The 19909-nt window shown below is 33.0% G+C and overlaps 4 protein-coding genes across 4 annotated transcripts; 3 read left to right on the top strand and 1 right to left on the bottom strand.

Annotated features, from left to right (window-relative positions):
• Nucleotides 1-8914: 8914 nt before the first annotated feature.
• Nucleotides 8915-9774, bottom strand: LOC123258889. The gene is made up of 2 exons (XM_044719155.1): nucleotides 9747-9774; nucleotides 8915-9666 (listed from the first exon to the last, which is right to left on the bottom strand). The coding sequence occupies exons 1-2, from the start codon at nucleotides 9751-9753 to the stop codon at nucleotides 9029-9031; spliced, it is 645 nt and encodes a 214-aa protein (XP_044575090.1). The 5' UTR covers nucleotides 9754-9774; the 3' UTR covers nucleotides 8915-9028.
• Nucleotides 9775-11600: 1826 nt separating this feature from the next.
• On the top strand, nucleotides 11601-17007 carry LOC123258876. Its single transcript, XM_044719140.1, has 2 exons — nucleotides 11601-14005; nucleotides 16593-17007. The coding sequence occupies exon 1, from the start codon at nucleotides 11751-11753 to the stop codon at nucleotides 13050-13052; it is 1302 nt and encodes a 433-aa protein (XP_044575075.1). The 5' UTR covers nucleotides 11601-11750; the 3' UTR covers nucleotides 13053-14005; nucleotides 16593-17007.
• LOC123259034 lies at nucleotides 13107-15383 on the top strand. The gene is made up of 3 exons (XM_044719295.1): nucleotides 13107-13482; nucleotides 13566-14918; nucleotides 14977-15383. Exons 1-3 carry the CDS (start codon nucleotides 13107-13109, stop codon nucleotides 15381-15383), a joined length of 2136 nt encoding a protein of 711 aa, XP_044575230.1.
• LOC123259033 lies at nucleotides 15441-16569 on the top strand. Its single transcript, XM_044719294.1, has one exon. The coding sequence runs from the start codon at nucleotides 15493-15495 to the stop codon at nucleotides 16567-16569; it is 1077 nt and encodes a 358-aa protein (XP_044575229.1). The 5' UTR covers nucleotides 15441-15492.
• Nucleotides 17008-19909: the final 2902 nt, after the last annotated feature.

Raw genomic sequence — 19909 nt, 5'->3', positions numbered from 1 at the left:
AAATTTCAAAGTCCAAGACATTAATTTAATTTGTAATCGTTTCTCGTTGTACTTAGTTGTAGCTGCACGACTAACATGAGGGTTATTATAAGCGTATTTTTTTGTCGCCTTTCTATGTACATCAGGATTACGATGAGTGTAATTTAAAGTGGCTTGTCGCAATTGTCTCTTTCTAATTGTATAGTTGACTCTTTTCCTCCTTTTTTTTCTCCCATTTGATTGAAGGGGATTCACATCATTAATAACTGATTCACTTGAACTTTGTAATTCAACGTTAGGAATTAATTGAGGTAGTAAAACTTCCGCTAATATATTTTCTTGAGTTTGAGGCACTAAAAATGATACATTTTCATCACTTTGTTTATCATAATTATCACTATTTAAATTTAAACACGATGAAGCAACGTTAGGAATTAATTTATGCGATAAAAAACTCATTGACACATTTTCTTGAGTTTGAGGCACCGAAAATGACACATTTTCTCCATTTTGTTTTACACTACCCCCACTTATATAGTTATTACCTGTAATTTTTGATGCAAGCACCGAAAGATAAACATCGTAGTGACCATTATTATCATGCCCCGTAAAACGTAACCTTTTTACACCTCGAATTGCTTCACCAACGGAAGCTATAATGCAATCACCTTGATACACTTCAAACCGATATGGAAATATCTCTGCGGCTGCCATAATTTCACAAATAGATCCATATATGTTTCGTTTAGACATTTCGGTAAAGTATAAACCTACTGAATCATAATTCTCGCCAGATGACATAACAGTATAAAATTAAAATCTATCCCAGTTGTTAATGACATGAGAAACAATAATATTTCTCATTTTATTATCCATTAATACATTACCGTAAACCAGTGAAGATAAAGAAGAAAATAAACATGCTCCATCACCATTAATTTTTATAACATTAAAAGGAGTAAGTATTCCATCTATCAAAATATATTCTACATCCATTATGATGAATATATATTAAACAATTTTTTCAATTGTGCTTTAAATATTTATCGATAATAAAATACTATGTTTATTTCAAAATATACTTTAAAAAAAATTAAATTTACTGAACTGAAAATTAACAGAAGTTCGTAATTAAAAACTATTATCACATTAAATGTAAAATGTAAATTGATAAAATCAGAATTAGTAAAGTAATAAAAAATTTTTTGATGAATTTAAATAAACACTCACCAATTGGAAACTTTAGAAAAAATGATAAAAAAATTTTCAGGAAGACTTACTTGAATTCAAAACAATAAAGAAAATATAATTGACATATACTCAATTGAAGTAACCATAATAAAGAATGGATATCTTAATTATTTAAATTAGCGTTGAATACGTATAAATACCAAAATTTTTGAAATTATTAAAATTTTTCTTTGTAAATATCGTGACAGCGATTTATTTTTGACATTTATTCATTTATTCTCTCAAGCATATCATGATATAATTCATTTATCTAAAGCCAACTTCAATATCATTATAATTATAATTCATTTTCGATTACTAATAATTATTAGTAATTGCAAATGAATTAGTTACAATAAATTGCGTCAAATACCATTTTATGATTATTAATAATCTCAGAAGTTATTAATTTTACTCCGTTTTTCGAAAATCGAGTTTTTAACGGATGTTGACGTTTTGAGGTCCTAGGAAGTCTCCCCGAATGTTTCCGCGGTGATGTCCGTATATCTTTATGTATGTGTGTGTGTGTGTGTGTGTGTGTGTGTGTGTGTGTGTGTGTGTGGCCGTATGTAAACCTCTTATAACTTTTGAACGGCTCGACCGATTTGATCGCGGTTGGTGCCATCCGAAAGGGCTCGACCAAACTTAGATTTTAAATACAATTTAGACCGATTCGAACCGGTATATTTTGAGAAATCTCAAAAATACTACAAAAAAAAATTTTTTAAATGTGGTTTTTATAGAATTACTTTTAAACGACTACTGATCAATTCCAAAAACTAATCAGCTCTCAACATCAAGAAACCACGTCGATCGCCGCTAGCCCGGTCACAATCGATTCATTCGTTTGTGAGTTATCGTTGTCGAAAAAAAAACAGAAAAAAATATTTTTTCGGAATTACATCGAAATTCCTACTTCGATCGATTAAAACTCAAAGACTCTAAAAATCGGTTAATTCATTCAAAAGTATTTTGGTTTTCAAATTTAAGAAATAATGTTATATTAAACTTTTACCAGATTTTTGAGCTCGGAGTAAGTACAATTTTGAGCGCTTAAATATAAAATTAACGGGAAGTTGCAGGGATGGCCTTTAGGGCCAACCGTTTTTCTACTTTTTTTTTTATAATATTACTTTTTTAAACCATTTTAGAATCTTACAATTATGGGTTAATTTTGACCTATAACTTTCAGAAGAAAAATGATTAACTAACCAATAGTTTAGACTGAATCGACCTGGTAGAAAATTTGAAATCAAAATATATTTGCCTAACATTATATAGAATAATACTGTAGATGATTTATAGAATATTAGTATTTAATAACTTTCTACTTTTAATATAATGATTCCTCTGAATTCAATTAACAACTGAATTTGTTATTACAATTTATTTATTTTGACAGTTATTATAGCAACGGTTACCATAGTAACGGTTGTTTTGCCGCCAAGGCAAAAGAGAGTTGGTCACCCCGACTCTCATAACTATACCTGTTTTGCCGCCAAGGCAAAAGAGAGTTGGTCACCCCGACTCTCATAACTATACCTGTTTTTCCGCCAAGGCAAAAGAGAGTTGGTCACCCCGACTCTCATAACTATACCAAAAGCTTAACCATACTGGAGACTCAACAAGAGTCATTTCTATGACTGTTCTCCGCGAACATGTCCAATAACACGTTTTGTAATGGCTGCTGCACCTGCGCACCATGAGCTAGCGGGAAGAAGCCCGGCCGGCACGAAGCACGAGGCGCGAGATGCCATGTGCGAAGTTCAGTTGCGATTAGGACCTGTAACCGACACGATATACCCGCTAGCCTCGCTAACACTTACTTTCTTTTATTCTGTGTTTTTCATTGTGAACAATTACATAGTAATACATCCATTCTGATATTAAAGTAACTTATCTTGTTAATTAAATTCGTATTCTTTATCGTGAAAATAAGATAAATTTATCGTAGTTAAATTTAAACACTTTTGATAGTTGTGACGCAGTACTTTGGTGTGGCGTCGCGGCCATTGTTTTAACTTACACGCCGGGCAATAAGACGCGTAATTTCATCACCTTTAAATATTAATTTAACTTCAATCCTTCGAATATATTTCGAATAAATTTAGCTTCATAATACGCAATTTAACTTATATTAAAAATATTGAACTTAGTGCTTCTCATGTAATAATCATCAAATATAGCAATTCATTTAAATTCTCGCGAATAATGCATAATTAATCAAAAATAAATTAAAAATAGTTATAATCACGAAATAATTCAAATTGACTAATTAAAATCTATTTCATCTCAATTTAAGTAATCAATTTATTGTCTCAAATCATAGATACGTTCGATCCTCTCGGATCGATTGAATCGATCTTTTCAGATCAAACGCACATTGATCCTCTCGGATCAAAATCCTCAGATCCTCTCGGATCATTATTAACAGGTACCGGTTGACCTCAACAACCTAATAGCGGCTGAGATCCTTTCTCACCCTTATTGTACACCTAGTGCAATTGTTTCACTTACATACACACACTTATTCATATCATACACGACTGTATCTATCTTCGAGGAGTTTTTCTCTAGTAATTGCTAGAGTTTTCTCCCATTGGGGAATAAATTATTTATAATTATTCACCCCAACGCCGAGTTTTTATTTTAAATTAAGAATTCCTGATCCTGGTTCCTGAATAGTTTAAGAAGAATAAATAATTACGGAAATTCTCCATCTTGGAGAGTTTGCGACAAAACAACGGTAACCATAGTAACGGTAACCATGGTAACGGCAACCATGGTAACGGTAACCATGGTAACGGTAACCATGGTAACGGTAACCATGGTAACGGTAACCATGGTAACGGTAACCATGGTAACGGTAACCATGGTAACGGTAACCATGGTAACGGTAACCATGGTAACGGTAACCATGGTAACGGTAACCATGGTAACAGTAACCATGGCAACGGTAACCATGGCAACGGTAACCATGGCAACGGTAACCATGGCAACGGTAACCATGACAACGATTACTATGGCAACGGTTGTGGGGGAGGATACAGTGGGGTTGAGTTCTATAATTGATAGTTGCCACTGATGGTTTCTTAGATTGGAGAATCAAAATGATATTTTTCCCCCCCAAAAAAAAGAGAGCGAGATAGGGAAGGAGGAAGAAGGCACGGGAGGGGAGGGGAAAAATGAGAGGGAGGGGAGGGGGTAGCATACGTGATGGTTGACGAAAAATCGATTTTGGCTAGGAATTGCGCAAAATCCCTTCTTATCTCTCGTCTACGGTGAAAAAGGAGTACCTATGCCAAATTTCAAATGAATCGGTCCAATAGTTTCGGAGATCTGGTGATGAGTCAGTGGTATTTCGCTTATATGTATATGTATATATATATATATATATATATATATATATATATATATATATAAGGGTGGCGCAAAAAAACCGACTATATTTTTTTTGAGTCTCGGATGAAAAAATGTTAGTTTTTGATGTATTAAGAGCCCTCTCCAAAGGACAGCTCAAAAAAAAATTTTTAAGAGGTCGCTCCAAATTTTTTTAAATTTATAAAACCGTCGAAAATCGAATTTTTTTTTTTTTATTTTTTTTCTCGTTACGGTATAATTTTATAGACCAAAAAAAAATAAGTTTCTGAAAGTTTCAGTTAAAAATTTTAATTTTGAAAGGTCGCTCATAATTTTTTTTAATTTATTAGTAAATGACTTTAGATTTTTTCGAGCGACCTTTTAATATTAAAATTAAAATTCCGGCCATTTTTTTCTTTATTTAGTACAATAATCTATAAAAATACACCATGAGATAAACTAAAAATCAAGGATAACAAAAAAAACACAATTTTTTTCTAATTTTATAATTTTATTTCATCAACTACAACATTTTAACAGTATTTCAATGAACTTTGTTATTAATTCTGAAACTAAATTTTAAATTATAACCGATTTTAACTTTATTTAGATCGATATCATATATTATTTATATATATATATATATATATATATATATATATATATATATATATATATATATATATATATATATATATATATATATTTATTATTTATTTATATATTGTATATTATATATTATTTATTCAAAGTCCGTATTAAATTCATTTTATTTGCATTGGGGTATAACTTACGATTTTCTTCGACAACTTGTAATACTTTTTGCAGTTCATCGTCATTTTTTACGAATTGTAGATACTCCTGCATTAATGAAATACCACACTCAGCTGTCATTAACTATATGTAATGTACGAACTATATTCAAACTCCTTAAGTAGGACTGATTCGAATTCCAGGTTGCAGGATGTGTTTCTAAGAATTCATCACTCAAGTTTAAGGCTTCGAAGAAATACCGTGTATTTTGATTCACGAAATGATGAATTTCCTTATTCATAATATCACTCTCTTTTATTTGGATACGATTCAATGGCTGCTGTTCAGATTGTGTTTTTAAGGCTGACACCATTTTAATCTTAGTTTTAATTGAAATTTCAGAGTCAACAAATGCCAATCCAATTAAATAGTCACTAATGTACCATAAATGTCGTGAAAAACTTTCAAGTGCTGCTGAACCTAACTTTTGATTTTTTTTTTTAAATTGGACCAGATCTTTCAGTAATTGTAAATCAATTCTCGGGGCTATAGTCGGAATTTGGCATAGGAACCAGGCTTTCAGATAAATTTTAATTACAAATTCGTTAAACTCTTCAAGTTTTTTCAAGACTACTTTAGAAACTTTAAATTGACTCCGGAAAAGATATATTTTCAAACAATAAATTATTTTGGACATCCACCTAGCTCGATGATATGCCCCTGGCTTATTTATTGAAAAATTAGTAGGCTCACCAAGATAAATCAGGGATAATGTCAATAACTCCTTATAATCGTCTCTTGGATGTTGATTTGTTAATTGACCCAAGATAAATTCTTTAATTCCCACTTGATCTTCAATGTTTCCACATTCAATTTTTTTTTTATCAAGCTTTGGCCATTCTTTCTTGAAACGCTCAAATAGTTTTATCTCTGGACCACTAGTTACAGGTTCCAATTGTGAAGAAAATGTTGCTGTTAAAATCAGCTCCAACATATGATGCCTACAAGCAAAATGAAGCAGTTTTTTTTCCAACATTGTCTCTAAATGAACAGCAGCTCCTTCATGTAGTCCCGTGTTACTAGCAGTCGTGTCAAAGAATAGTGACCAAACTCTATCAGAAATATTCCACTCCAAAAGTGTGTTGTAAATAGCTGTTGCTTGATTAATACCTGATGATCCATTGATTATAGGAATATTCAAAAGTTTCGTTATACCTTCTCCTGTAACTAATACTGCTAACCTATCTTCAGCTTGGGAAGATGTTGACGTTTTCATTAATTTCGAATCCCAGTGCACAGTAAGACATGTATCTGGTTTGAATGAATCTTTTATATATTTAAAGGTGGCTGCTCGATGTTTTTGGCGTGAACGACGGATGGTATATTTACTGACGCTAACTTTTAATAAATCTTCTTTCAAAGATACAGATGTTGCAGCTATGATGAGTGTTGCACTACGGTTTGAAGTTTTTGTTCGATCTAACATACTTGACAATGCTGGGGTCAATATATTTTTTTTGAGTGGTCCAGTTAGTTTTCTTTTTTTAGGCGGGGAAGGATAAAATTCGTGTGATGACCCACTACAACCTGATGCATTACTTTTTTGAGATAATAGTACAGGTGGTTCTAAATTACTTGAAGACAAAGCCTTTTTAGAATGTGTAACAGATTCCGTTGTTAAATTATTATCTTTTGTTTGAAGTCTACATTCAAACATATCATCTAAAGATTTTAGAAATGCATTCTCGTTTTCACGCTGGACGTTTGTAAGCCTCAAACGATTCTTTTTCAATTTTTGCCAACTGTCGAATATTTTTTTAATTTTTTCTTTAATATGAAAGTCCTTGATAGTTACTTGCGGTTCCAAACATTGTTGAATATTTTGAGCAGTTAATTTCAAACTGTCTGCAATTGTCAATTTATTTTCGTAGTGATGAAATAAGAAAAAACTGAGTACTTCTCGACGAGAAGGAGCTCTAGTAATTTTCAATTCTTTATAATATTCGCCAATTAACCATTCACCAGGGTTAGATGGTTTTGTTGATCTCAATTGTCGTTTAGAGCACATTTTTAGTCTACAAAAAAAAAATACATGAAAATCATAGTCAAAAACCAAAATATAGAAATATTTCAGATAAAAATTCTAAATAAAACATTAAATGTTTATGAAACAATTAGATACATTGAACTTTATTGAGGTTAGGACAAAAGAATGACAGAAACGACATAAATAACAAAGGAACATACCTGTTTGTTGAACGAATATATCAAACATTGTAACATTGAAAAATCACGAACTGACGAATTAGTATTCTATAATTAACTGTTATTTATTATGAGATGCTTTATTCGGAGTGAGAAGTAAACAGAAAGTCATGAAGTAATTGTTTACAAACAAGTTTTATATTCAAAAATAAAGTGGAAAAAGCGCTGGCCTAATATGGTGTCAAAATAGTGAACTAATAATTTCGCTGCGTCGGTAATTAAAATTTCTGTCTCAATGAAATGAAACAGCGGTAATTTTAAATTATTTACTACAAAACTAATTATAATTAAACGAAATATTAAGAAAAAACAATTAAATGTAATGATACGTTTTACTTGTAAAATTATAAAATTAGAAAAAAATTGTGTTTTTTTTTGTTATCCTTGATTTTTAGTTCATCTCGTGGTGTATTTTTATAGATTATTGTACTAAATAAAGGAAAAAAATGGCCGGAATTTTAATTTTAATATTAAAAGGTCGCTCGAAAAAATCTAAAGTCATTTACTAATAAATTAAAAAAAACTATGAGCGACCTTTCAAAATTAAAATTTTTAACTGAAACTTTCAGAAACTTATTTTTTTTTATCTATAAAATTATACCGTAACGAGAAAAAAAAAAAAAAAAAAAAAAATTCGATTTTTGACGATTTTTTAAATTTAAAAAAATTTGGAGCGACCTCTTAAAAATTTTTTTTTGAGCTGTCCGTTGGAGAGGGCTCTTAAAACATCAAAAACTAACATTTTTTCATCCGAGACTCAAAAAAAAAAATAGTCGGTTCTTTTGCGCCACCCTAGTATGTATGTATATATATATATATATATATATATATATATATATATATATATATATATATATATATATATATATATATATATATATATATATATATATTAGAGTGTTTCAAAAAAACAAACTATTTTTTTTTTTTCGAAGAAATTTGAAAATTCTTCAGAGTATCCCTAATCGAAGACATTGTGAAAATCTCAGCCCTTAATATTAATGTATAGAGGTGGCTGTAATTAATTTTTTATTTCCATTTAAATAACATAGAAAAAAATTTTTTTTTACTTTTGAATTTTGCTAGTCAACAACGAAGCATTTTATAGCTATGATCGATACAAATTCTTGTAGGAAATTTAACGATCTACAAAAATTGTCTGAATGAATATATGCGTACGGAGAACCATTTCGGAGTTATCAGGCCTTAAACATCGAACTGTTTAAAAAAATAATAATATTTATTTATAAATACGAAAAATCGACTTAAATCACTTAAATAAACAATATTATATATCACAAAATTAAAATCATAAATTTCTAAGAGGTTTTTGATGAAAAGTTTTTATTAATTATTGATTACTGACTAATTTCACTGAACAGCGCTAAAAAAATACAGATGTATTACGAATTTATGGTCAATATACCTTCAATAGTACAATTTACATAAAGTTTTTTTTAGAACAGCTCGGAAAGTCTTCTCTATGTTTTTTTACCGTTTGTAGCAAACCTTGAAATTGTTCTTCACTGTTAGTTAAATGCTGATTATATTTAGTAATTAATGCGACATTCCTCTCAGCAACGTCATTCACTACTTTTAATGTACTAAAAAATTGAATATTTTCTTGAAAGCTTCTGTGACTAGCCCATAAAGTGATGTCGACATCAAGAAACTCAGTAGACAATCCAAATCGTTCAAATAATACCAATGATCTTTTAGAAACGAAATGACTTAGATCTTTTATTAATAACGTATTCAACTTATTCTTATTGATTATGAAGCGCTTTTTATTTAATATACTACTATCTCGGGACTTTATAGCAGTTACCATTCTAATTTTTATTCCCGGTGAAACTCTCGAATCAAATAAAGCCAAAGCTGCTAATTCTTCAGAAAGGTACCACAGATGATTAGCCATTTTCTCAGATGTCTTTTTTGAAACAGCTGAATTAATTTTTTTGTCGAGAAGCAAATTTTTTATCAGCATTAAATCATTACTTGGCGCTGTTATCGCTGACGTTGCTGAAAACCACGCTTTTATGTGAAATTTTATCACAAAAATACAAATTTGACGGACTCCTACAATTTCGGTCTTTGTTAGCTTTAACTGATTTCTAAACATGAATATTTTTAAATTATAAATCGCTTTTGCTATCCACCTTGCATGATGAACAGCTCCAGGATATTTAAAAACTACTCTGTCAGATGGCAAAGCTCCCAAACAAATCAGAGCTAAGTCCAGAAGCTCCTTATAATCTCCTCTTGGTTGCGAAATCTACAACAACAATAATAATGATTATTTATATTATGACACATACGAAACGCAATTGAAGATAATTAAGAACCATAATCAACATTACTTGTAAGTAATTAGCAATAAGTATTAGGATTTCATCTTTTATATCTGCAAGGGCTTCTTGAACTTCTCTGTCTGAAATCCCAGTAGTATATTTTTGTTGATCAATATCACTCCATTTGTTTTTGAACCGAGTAAAAATCGAAACATTTGGACCTGAATATGTAGGCCAATAAGTTTCAAATGCGGATCTTAAATGTTTAACCGCTAGGAAAAGGACCTAGTCACATACTTATAAGAAGAATTGCGCCTTCGGGCTTAATCGTTACAACTCGGGAATAATCGTATCACGCTATGGCCGTCGCCCATGCGCGCCTTGGTTAGCGGTAGAGAAGCCGGCTCACGTGGCCGGCTGCAACAGTTGTGCTTGGACATTTGTACTAGTACGACTACTCTGTGCGAATCGATTCTGATATTTCTTACTTACATCTCACTTTCATTTAAATATTTAAATTATTCATTAAATATAAATAATTATATTAGCTTCAATTATACTTTAAATTCTCAATTCATTTAAATCAGTTCAATAGTTCAGTGAATTAACATAAATAAAATCAAGTAAATTTATTTAGTGACGCCACGCGGCCATTACGCGCCACCGTTAACAAAGGATTGCATCAGCCACGCGGCTTTAGTCAATCCATAATTGACGCGTGATATTAACAATTAATTACATTAAATTAGTTATTGATATTTAATTACGATCTTATTTAATTTAGCTTATAAATAATTAAATTCCAACTTCAAATCATTTGACTAATTTCTACACTAAAAACATCAAACTCAATTGACTAACATTCTGTTATCAATTGAATATTATTTGCTCTCACCTTGAGACAATTGAACATTAATAGATCTCACTCTGAGATAGTTCAAAGTGATTAGATATTACTAGCTCCCACCTTGGGACTTATCTAATTCAAATTATCGATAATTTTCTATCTAAGGCGGTTGAGCTCACCCCTATTGCGTTATTGCAACGTAATTTACACATTCACACTTACACACACACAATTTACTTGTATAATTTCATCAAGGAGGTTTTTTCCCAGCCTAGCTGGGTTTTCCTCCTTTGGGGACAAATAAATTCTTCTAAATTGTTCCCCAAAAAATCCAAGTATTTTATTTAATTTCCTAATCCCAACTTTATCGTATAATTTAAAACAATTGCGGGAATTATCCGCATTGGATAGTTTTCGACAAAACATTTGGTGCCTCCTGTGAGGTTTGAAGTGTACACGAGCCCTGATTTGCGAAGACGAGCAAGACGTGCCGAAGATCCAGTCACTATACCACCCAGCTGCTGCCAGCATCGTTGGACTTCAATACAAATAAGATAAGTCTTTAACACTAAATCATTTATAATATTAATTAATATATTATTTAATCATTTGATAATATATCCAACTTATTTATTTGTAATTTAATTAATTGTTTGACTTTGGCTGACTGATCGATTGTCACTTGGCAATCAATTCATCGGTCAACTAGTGCAATTGGTTATCATTCAAATATTTATTTACGTTATTATTTTAATTATTTACGTATAACTTAATTTAATTAATTAGTCGACAATTCACAATTAATTGATCATTGTCCGGTGATTAATTGTTGTGCAACAGAATAATTAATTATCAATTCTCAAATTATTTAATATTTAATTATAATTAATTATTTAAATTGTTTCTCAAATCAATTGATTACTGTAAGTGATCTATTTATTACAGAAATAGGATAATTAATTATCAATTGATATTTATTATTGTTATTTATTATTACTATTATTATCATATAAATTTATCGCAAAATGACTAAAACAAAAATGACTTTAGAACAAACACGTGTTCTATTAACTGCTAAAATTACCGCATTGAACGATGAATTAACAGCAAAGACCACAGACATTCAGACTGCTTCTTTACGTTTTCCTAAAATCGAAAAAATGTTCGATCAGTACGATGCCAGTATCGACGAATTAGAAGTGAACAAACCTGAGGACCCAGAAATAGAACTCGCGGACGGAATTCGCAAAATTTATTACAATCTTGCAACTAAAATAAAAATTCCCAATCAAGATGTTCTCAATGCCACTATTCAAACTGCAATTAACGCTTCGACTCTTAATCGAACACTCGAGACTCAACGACTTACTAAGCTCCCTACCACGGATTTACCAAAATTCGATGGCAATTTTGAAAATTGGCTTTCTTTTAAAAATACATTTAAGACACTGATCGACGAACGTAAAGATTTAGATGATCTTAATAAGTTTTTATACCTTCGCGGATGTTTAACTGGTTCTGCTGCAAACAAGCTCGCGCTTTTGGATGCAAGTGCAGAAAACTATACACAGGCCAGGGACCTTTTAACAGAAACTTATCAGAAAGAGCGCGCTTTAGTTTTTAAACATTATGACGCCTTTTTAAATCTTAATTCAATATCAACCCCGACTAATGAAAATCTCACTAAATTCATAGATGATGCTCGACAACACTTAAATGATTTAAAATCATTAAAAGCAAACCCAACTGACGCATTTATAGTAAGATTATTAGAACTTAAATTACCAACAGAAATTAGAGACAAATGGGACGAAACGTACGAAGACGATAACACTCTCCCAACGTTTGACGCATTTAGCAAATTTATAATAAAAACTGCTTTCCGACTCAGTACACGTAAACCTAATAAACAGCGCGACTCCGATGGCTCTTTTAAAAGACGACGTAATGAATATTCGAGTAATAATTTCAAGAAACAAAAAACAGACTCACCAGTCCGAGCTTTAGTAACAACCACTTCTACTGCCTGTCCATGTTGTAAACTATCTCATCCGCTCTATAAATGTTATAAGTTTGATGCATTAACTATAGGAGAACGCATAAAATTTGTAAAATCTGCTAAACTTTGCAATAATTGTCTTCGCGAACACAAAGGAACTTGCCCTTCCAGTAGTAGATGTCAAACCTGTAAGAAATTCCATCATACCAAATTGCACATTCAACAAAAGACAGTTCAACAACCCTCTAATCCGAATACTTCAAAGAACAATGCCGTAAAATCCGAGTCACCTATTACTGTTACGACTGATAAGGGATCTACATCTTGACTAGTAGTACACAACTATACGACAATTCTCAGAACACCGCGTTTCCAATTGATGATGAGCGCACTCATCCAGTTGCGTGATTCAACGGGTGGATTCATACAAGCTCGCGCTTTACTTGACACCTGTGCAACAGCTAATTTCATTACTGAAAATTTGTCTAGCAAATTAAAATTGCCAATGCAAAACTGTTCTATTCCGATCGGGGCTGTTAATGGAATGCAAACCTTTTCAAAACATGTCGTTCAAATAAGTTGTAAATCTTTAAATAATAAATTTCAAAGATCATTATCATTTTTAACTGTTAACGAAATTGCAGAGCTGAGTCCAAATGAAATCTTTCCACGTAATAAAATAGACATACCTAAAAAGATAATACTTGCTGATCCGGAATTTCATATACCAAGACCCGTAGATGTCCTTATCGGTTCAGGTACCACACTTTCTCTTCTATCTGTCGGACAGATTAACTGCTCACAAAATGATTGTGATTTAATATTACAAAAACGCAACTAGGATGGGTTGTAGCGGGAGGAGTCATTGACGACAAAAATATACTTTCTGTAACTTGTCAACTAACTGATCTGTCGAGTCAATTAACAAAATTCTGGACTATTGAAGACATAAGTTCTAGTGATTCTCGATCTATTGAGGATTCTACATGTGAGACTTATTATCAAAACACTACTATTCGCGATACAGACGGTCGATATATAGTAAAACTACCCTTTCGCGCAGACGATGTCGAGTTCGGGAATTCCAAACAAAAGGCTCTAAATAGATTTCTGTCTTTACAGAAGAGATTAAATTCAGACTCATCATTAAAATCCGAATACAATAAAGTCATGAATGAATACATCAATCTTGGCCACATGGTACACGTACCGGATGATAGTGGACCAGGGTATTACATGCCCCATCATCCGATAATAAAAACATCCAGCACTACCACTAAGGTACGCGTTGTATTTGATGCTTCAGCTAAAACCGATAAAGGTATCTCCTTGAATGAAGTCTTACTAACAGGGCCTACTATACAAGATAATCTTTTCACCATTCTCTTACGTTTTCGCACTTTTGTCTATGCTATGACTTCTGATATCGCTCAAATGTATCGACAAATTTGCATACATCCGGATCATCATAAATTTCAACGAATCCTTTATTATCATAATGACAAAATTAGTACCTTTGAACTTAAACGAGTTACATTTGGGGTTTCTGCAGCTCCATTTCTAGCTATACGCACGGTAAATCAACTTGCTGATGACGAATCTCATAATTTTCCTGTAGCTTCAAAAATATTAAAACGAGATCTTTATGTCGACAACTTATTAACCGGATCCAATTCTTTGACCGAAATTTTAAAATTGCGTGACGAAATCATTCAACTAGTGCGAAAGGGTGGATTTGAACTCAGACAATGGGCTTCGAATCACCGACACGCACTGGATAATTTCGATCAAAGAACCTTAGATTTAGATTGTGCTATTAATGATGATCCTATCTCTAAAACTTTGGGCATAGCATGGAATTCTCTAACTGACGAATTTATCTATACAGTCAAATCAAACGATTCATCACGAAAAATAACTAAACGAACCATTTTATCTGACATTGCAAAAATTTTCGATCCTATCGGAATTCTCGGTCCTATTGTATTAGCGGCAAAAACCATCATTCAAGAATGTTGGAAATTAAAGGTCCATTGGGATGAAACGGTCCCACAAGAGTTGCATTTGCGCTGGTGTAAATTTGCTGAACAATTACCCCTAATCAAAGACTTTTCGGTTGAACGAAATATTTTAATTCCTGATCCGACTGACATACAACTGCATGGATTTTGTGATGCTAGTAGAGTAGGCTATGGTGCTTTGCATTTATATAAGATCAGTGAATAAACATGGAGACGTGATCGTGAAATTAGTTTGTTCCAAATCTCGAGTTGCTCCCATTAAAGATGTTACAATTCCAAAATTAGAATTATGTGGAGCATTATTACTTGCTAAATTATATAAGGACACAATTCCTTCATTTAACTTTGACATATCTAAAGTCACATTTTGGTCTGATTCAACTATTGTACTTCAATGGCTCAAACGATCTCCCAGCACTCTCAAGGTCTTTGAAGCGAATCGCGTTACACAAATTCAAACCCTTTGCAGTAAAATCGAATGGCGACATGTCAGAACCAAGGATAACCCGGCAGATTGCTTATCTAGAGGTCAACTTCCTTCTGAATTTCTAAATAACAAAATGTGGTTGATAGGTCCTACGTGGCTATCACAGGATCCTCTCAATTGGCCTAACTTAAAAGCCAACAGTTCTTTCTGAACTTCCTGGTGTTCGAAAAATTACTTGTTTACTAGCTTTCACTGACAATTTATTTAAACGGTTTTCATCATATTCTAAACTTATAAATTCTTTTTCCTATTGTTTGCGAATGTTAAAAGATAATCCATTCAAACACAAACCTTTAAACGTAGAAGAAAAATTATTAACTGAAATTAAAATCTTAACTCTGATTCAAAACGAACAATATTATGATGAAATCAAACAAATTAAAGAAACCGGAGAGACTAAAAATCTACGATTACGATGCCTTAATCCATTTATTGATTCAAACGGATTATTGAGAGTGGGAGGCCGTTTGAAACATGCTCCTATATCCTTTTCGAAAAAACATCCTATTTTATTACCTTCACGTCATTATGTTACGGATCTAATTATTAGAGAAACTCATGAAAGTTTGTATCATTCGGGTATACAAAGTACACTTTCAAATCTTAGACATAAGTTTTGGCTGCTAGATGGCAAAAATCAAGTACGTAAAATCATTAGACATTGCGTTAAATGCATTCGATATCAACCAATTCTCTTACAAAGTAAAATGGCCGATTTGCCTAGTTCTAGAGTCTCGGAATCTCCGCCATTTTCTCACGTAGGAATTGATTATTTTGGACCTCTCTTTATCAAGGAACGTAAATTTCGAAACAGAACTAAAGTCAAGGTCTATGGATGTGTTTTTGTTTGCATGGCTACTAAGGCTGTACATTTAGAAATCGTAAGTGACTTAACTACCGAGGGTTTCTTAGGAGCTTTCGGACGTTTTATTGGTAGAAGAGGGGTTCCATCTCATGTATATTCTGATAATGGTACCAATTTTGTGGGTGCAAATAATCAATTAATAGAACTTTACCAACTATTCAACTCTAAGTCCCATCAGGACATTGTTAACAACTATGCCATAAAGAGAAACATTGTCTGGAAATTCAATCCACCTTTATCTCCTCATTTCGGGGGTATCTGGGAGGCGGCAGTCAAGTCATTTAAACACCATTTTAAACGAGTAGTGAAAGAACAACTTTTAACATTTGAAGAATTAAATTCTCTGGCTATACAAATTGAATCTATATTAAATTCTCGTCCTCTATGTTCATTGTCAAGTGATCCTAATGATCCTATTGCTTTTAACTCCTGCACACATTTTAATAGGTCGTCCTCTCACTATGCTACCTGAAAATGATTTTTCTGACGTTCCAGATAATAGACTAAGCTCATGGCAATTCACTGTCAAGGCGCGACAAGATTTCTGGAAACGCTGGTATTTGGAATACCTTCATGAGTTGCAGACCAGGCAAAAATGGGACTCCAATCGAGGGGATATTAAGGTCAATCAAATTGTCTTACTGATGGACAAAAACCAACCCTGTATGCGGTGGCAGCTGGGAGTAGTGATCGAGACTCATCCAGGAGAGGATAACATAACACGAGTGGCTTCAATTCGAACAGCTCAAGGCATATATAAACGGAATATTACTCTGTTATGTCCATTACCAATCAATTCTTAAAATCTGTAAATTCAAAATATTGTAATCAAGTAATATCACTGATTGTAAACACTATTCATAATATCTTGCTCAACCTTCGCAACGGGGGGAGTATGTTTAACCGCTAGGAAAAGGACCTAGTCACATACTTATAAGAAGAATTGCGCCTTCGGGCTTAATCGTTACAACTCGGGAATAATCGTATCACGCTATGGCCGTCGCCCATGCGCGCCTTGGTTAGCGGTAGAGAAGCCGGCTCACGTGGCCGGCTGCAACAGTTGTGCTTGGACATTTGTACTAGTACGACTACTCTGTGCGAATCGATTCTGATATTTCTTACTTACATCTCACTTTCATTTAAATATTTAAATTATTCATTAAATATAAATAATTATATTAGCTTCAATTATACTTTAAATTCTCAATTCATTTAAATCAGTTCAATAGTTCAGTGAATTAACATAAATAAAATCAAGTAAATTTATTTAGTGACGCCACGCGGCCATTACGCGCCACCGTTAACAAAGGATTGCATCAGCCACGCGGCTTTAGTCAATCCATAATTGACGCGTGATATTAACAATTAATTACATTAAATTAGTTATTGATATTTAATTACGATCTTATTTAATTTAGCTTATAAATAATTAAATTCCAACTTCAAATCATTTGACTAATTTCTACACTAAAAACATCAAACTCAATTGACTAACATTCTGTTATCAATTGAATATTATTTGCTCTCACCTTGAGACAATTGAACATTAATAGATCTCACTCTGAGATAGTTCAAAGTGATTAGATATTACTAGCTCCCACCTTGGGACTTATCTAATTCAAATTATCGATAATTTTCTATCTAAGGCGGTTGAGCTCACCCCTATTGCGTTATTGCAACGTAATTTACACATTCACACTTACACACACACAATTTACTTGTATAATTTCATCAAGGAGGTTTTTTCCCAGCCTAGCTGGGTTTTCCTCCTTTGGGGACAAATAAATTCTTCTAAATTGTTCCCCAAAAAATCCAAGTATTTTATTTAATTTCCTAATCCCAACTTTATCGTATAATTTAAAACAATTGCGGGAATTATCCGCATTGGATAGTTTTCGACAAAACATTAAAACTAGCTCAATAATGAGATGACGGCATGGTAAATAAGTCAACTCTCTTCTTAGTGCTTGTTCAACGAGAACACATGCACCACTGTGAATTCCTTAAAAAAACCATGAATTACAAATTTAAATGTAAGTACTGATAAATAACAAAATAAATAACCAATACATTAGCTGAAACAATGAAAACCAAAAAAAATTTTTATTTGAGTTAAGGGGGTAGTCTGGTTTGACTTCCGATTTTTGTGCACTTTTTTGGGATTTTTTTGTAAAGACCAATGAGGAGATAGAACTTTGAACCTTTAAACATTTATTTATAGATATTTCAAGCGTATACAGTTAAAATTTGAACTAAAAACATTCACTAGAATTAAAGTTATAGTGGTCTGAAGACACTCGCCACGACAAAAATTGACGCTCACTTCCTCCATGATATCAGCTGATTGGCTTATCTGGAAAACAAAAGCCCGCCGGGGTTTTAATCTGTATACTTAAATACATCGATTGGACTACGATCGAAAAAAAATTTTTTTGATTTCTATTTTTTTTGTATCAAAAAGTTGACAAAAAAAATGAAATTCGAATTTTTTTGTTCCGAAGTCTGTCAAAAATCCAATTTTTAAAAATTTTTTTTGATCGTAGTCCACCCGGTGTATTTGAGTATACAAATTAAAACCCCGCCGGGTTTTTTTATTTCAGATATGCTAATCAGCTGATATCATGGAAGAAGTAATGAATAATTACAGAAAGAGCGGAAAAGCGGGGATCAGGTTTAGGTCTGGATATCTCAATTAAAACGCGTAAATATTTATCAAAAATAACACTAGTAATTTATTTACATTAAATACACTCAATATTTAATATAGTTAATAGCGGATTGTTAAGATAAAAGCGGATTTGTAAATTACAGCGTGGGTTGCAAAAGCGAAGCCGGTTGACACGTGGTTGAACACTTTGCCGGCACTGAAAAAGCGGTGAAATAAATGCACTGTTAACACAATTTACCTATAACAAATTAAAGCAAATTATTAGCGGTTAATTTAAGCAATTTAAATTATAAAATAAGCGAAATGCGGTTTATTAACAAAAAGCGAAAGTAAAGAAATACTAATGGCGACTTGATGCAGCGAAAGCGTAGAAGCGAAAGATAATAATAATAGTCTGTCTTTTTCCTCGTTGAGTTGGGGAAGAAGGCTATTGCGCATGTCTAGTGGGAGCGATCAGCCAATAAAGCGGTCGATTCATGACGTGATCGAGAGGCTGATTTTCTATTGGCGGTTCGATTTTTGCGGGAACTAGCGGTGGACAGGTGCGTCTCTTGAATTTGGGAGTCCCCCAGGAGCGAGTTAATCGCTACTGGGCCTTGTTCACCGAACATTCTCCCCCGGGTTGGCGGCTGCGTCGACAAGATCATCTTCTTCATGCGTTAGCGGCAGGACACAGAGCTTTGTAATTGGACGTACCAGCTCTGTGTTAACTGTCTTAACAGTTACTACGCGGATTTGTCCATCTTTACCTGGATGGACAGCAATTACTTTGGCTAATGGCCACTTGGTTGGCGGGAGATCCTCAGTGGTGATCAGTACTACTGAACCCACCTTGATCTGGTTGCGTCGATGATGCCACTTTGAAATGGCCTGGTAGCGGTGGATGCAGTCCTGGTAGTAGCGTTTCCAGAAATGTTGAACCATTTGCTGGACTTGTTCCCAGTGCGAGAGCCGAGCAGGTTGTAAATCTGTCAGCGATGGCTCTGGGATAGCGGTCAGTGACTGTCCGATTAAGAAGTGACCTGGAGTCAGTTTCAATTCTCGTAATGTGCGGGATCCTGCAGCGAATAGTCGTTTCAGCTCTTTATCTGCTCCTACAAAATTGGTTCCACAGTCTGAATATAGCGTGTGGCAGATACCTCGG

This window comes from Cotesia glomerata, linkage group LG2 (assembly GCF_020080835.1).
Source record: "Cotesia glomerata isolate CgM1 linkage group LG2, MPM_Cglom_v2.3, whole genome shotgun sequence".
Classification (NCBI taxonomy): domain Eukaryota; kingdom Metazoa; phylum Arthropoda; class Insecta; order Hymenoptera; family Braconidae; genus Cotesia; species Cotesia glomerata.
This window is presented reverse-complemented; position numbering and strand designations above follow the sequence as displayed.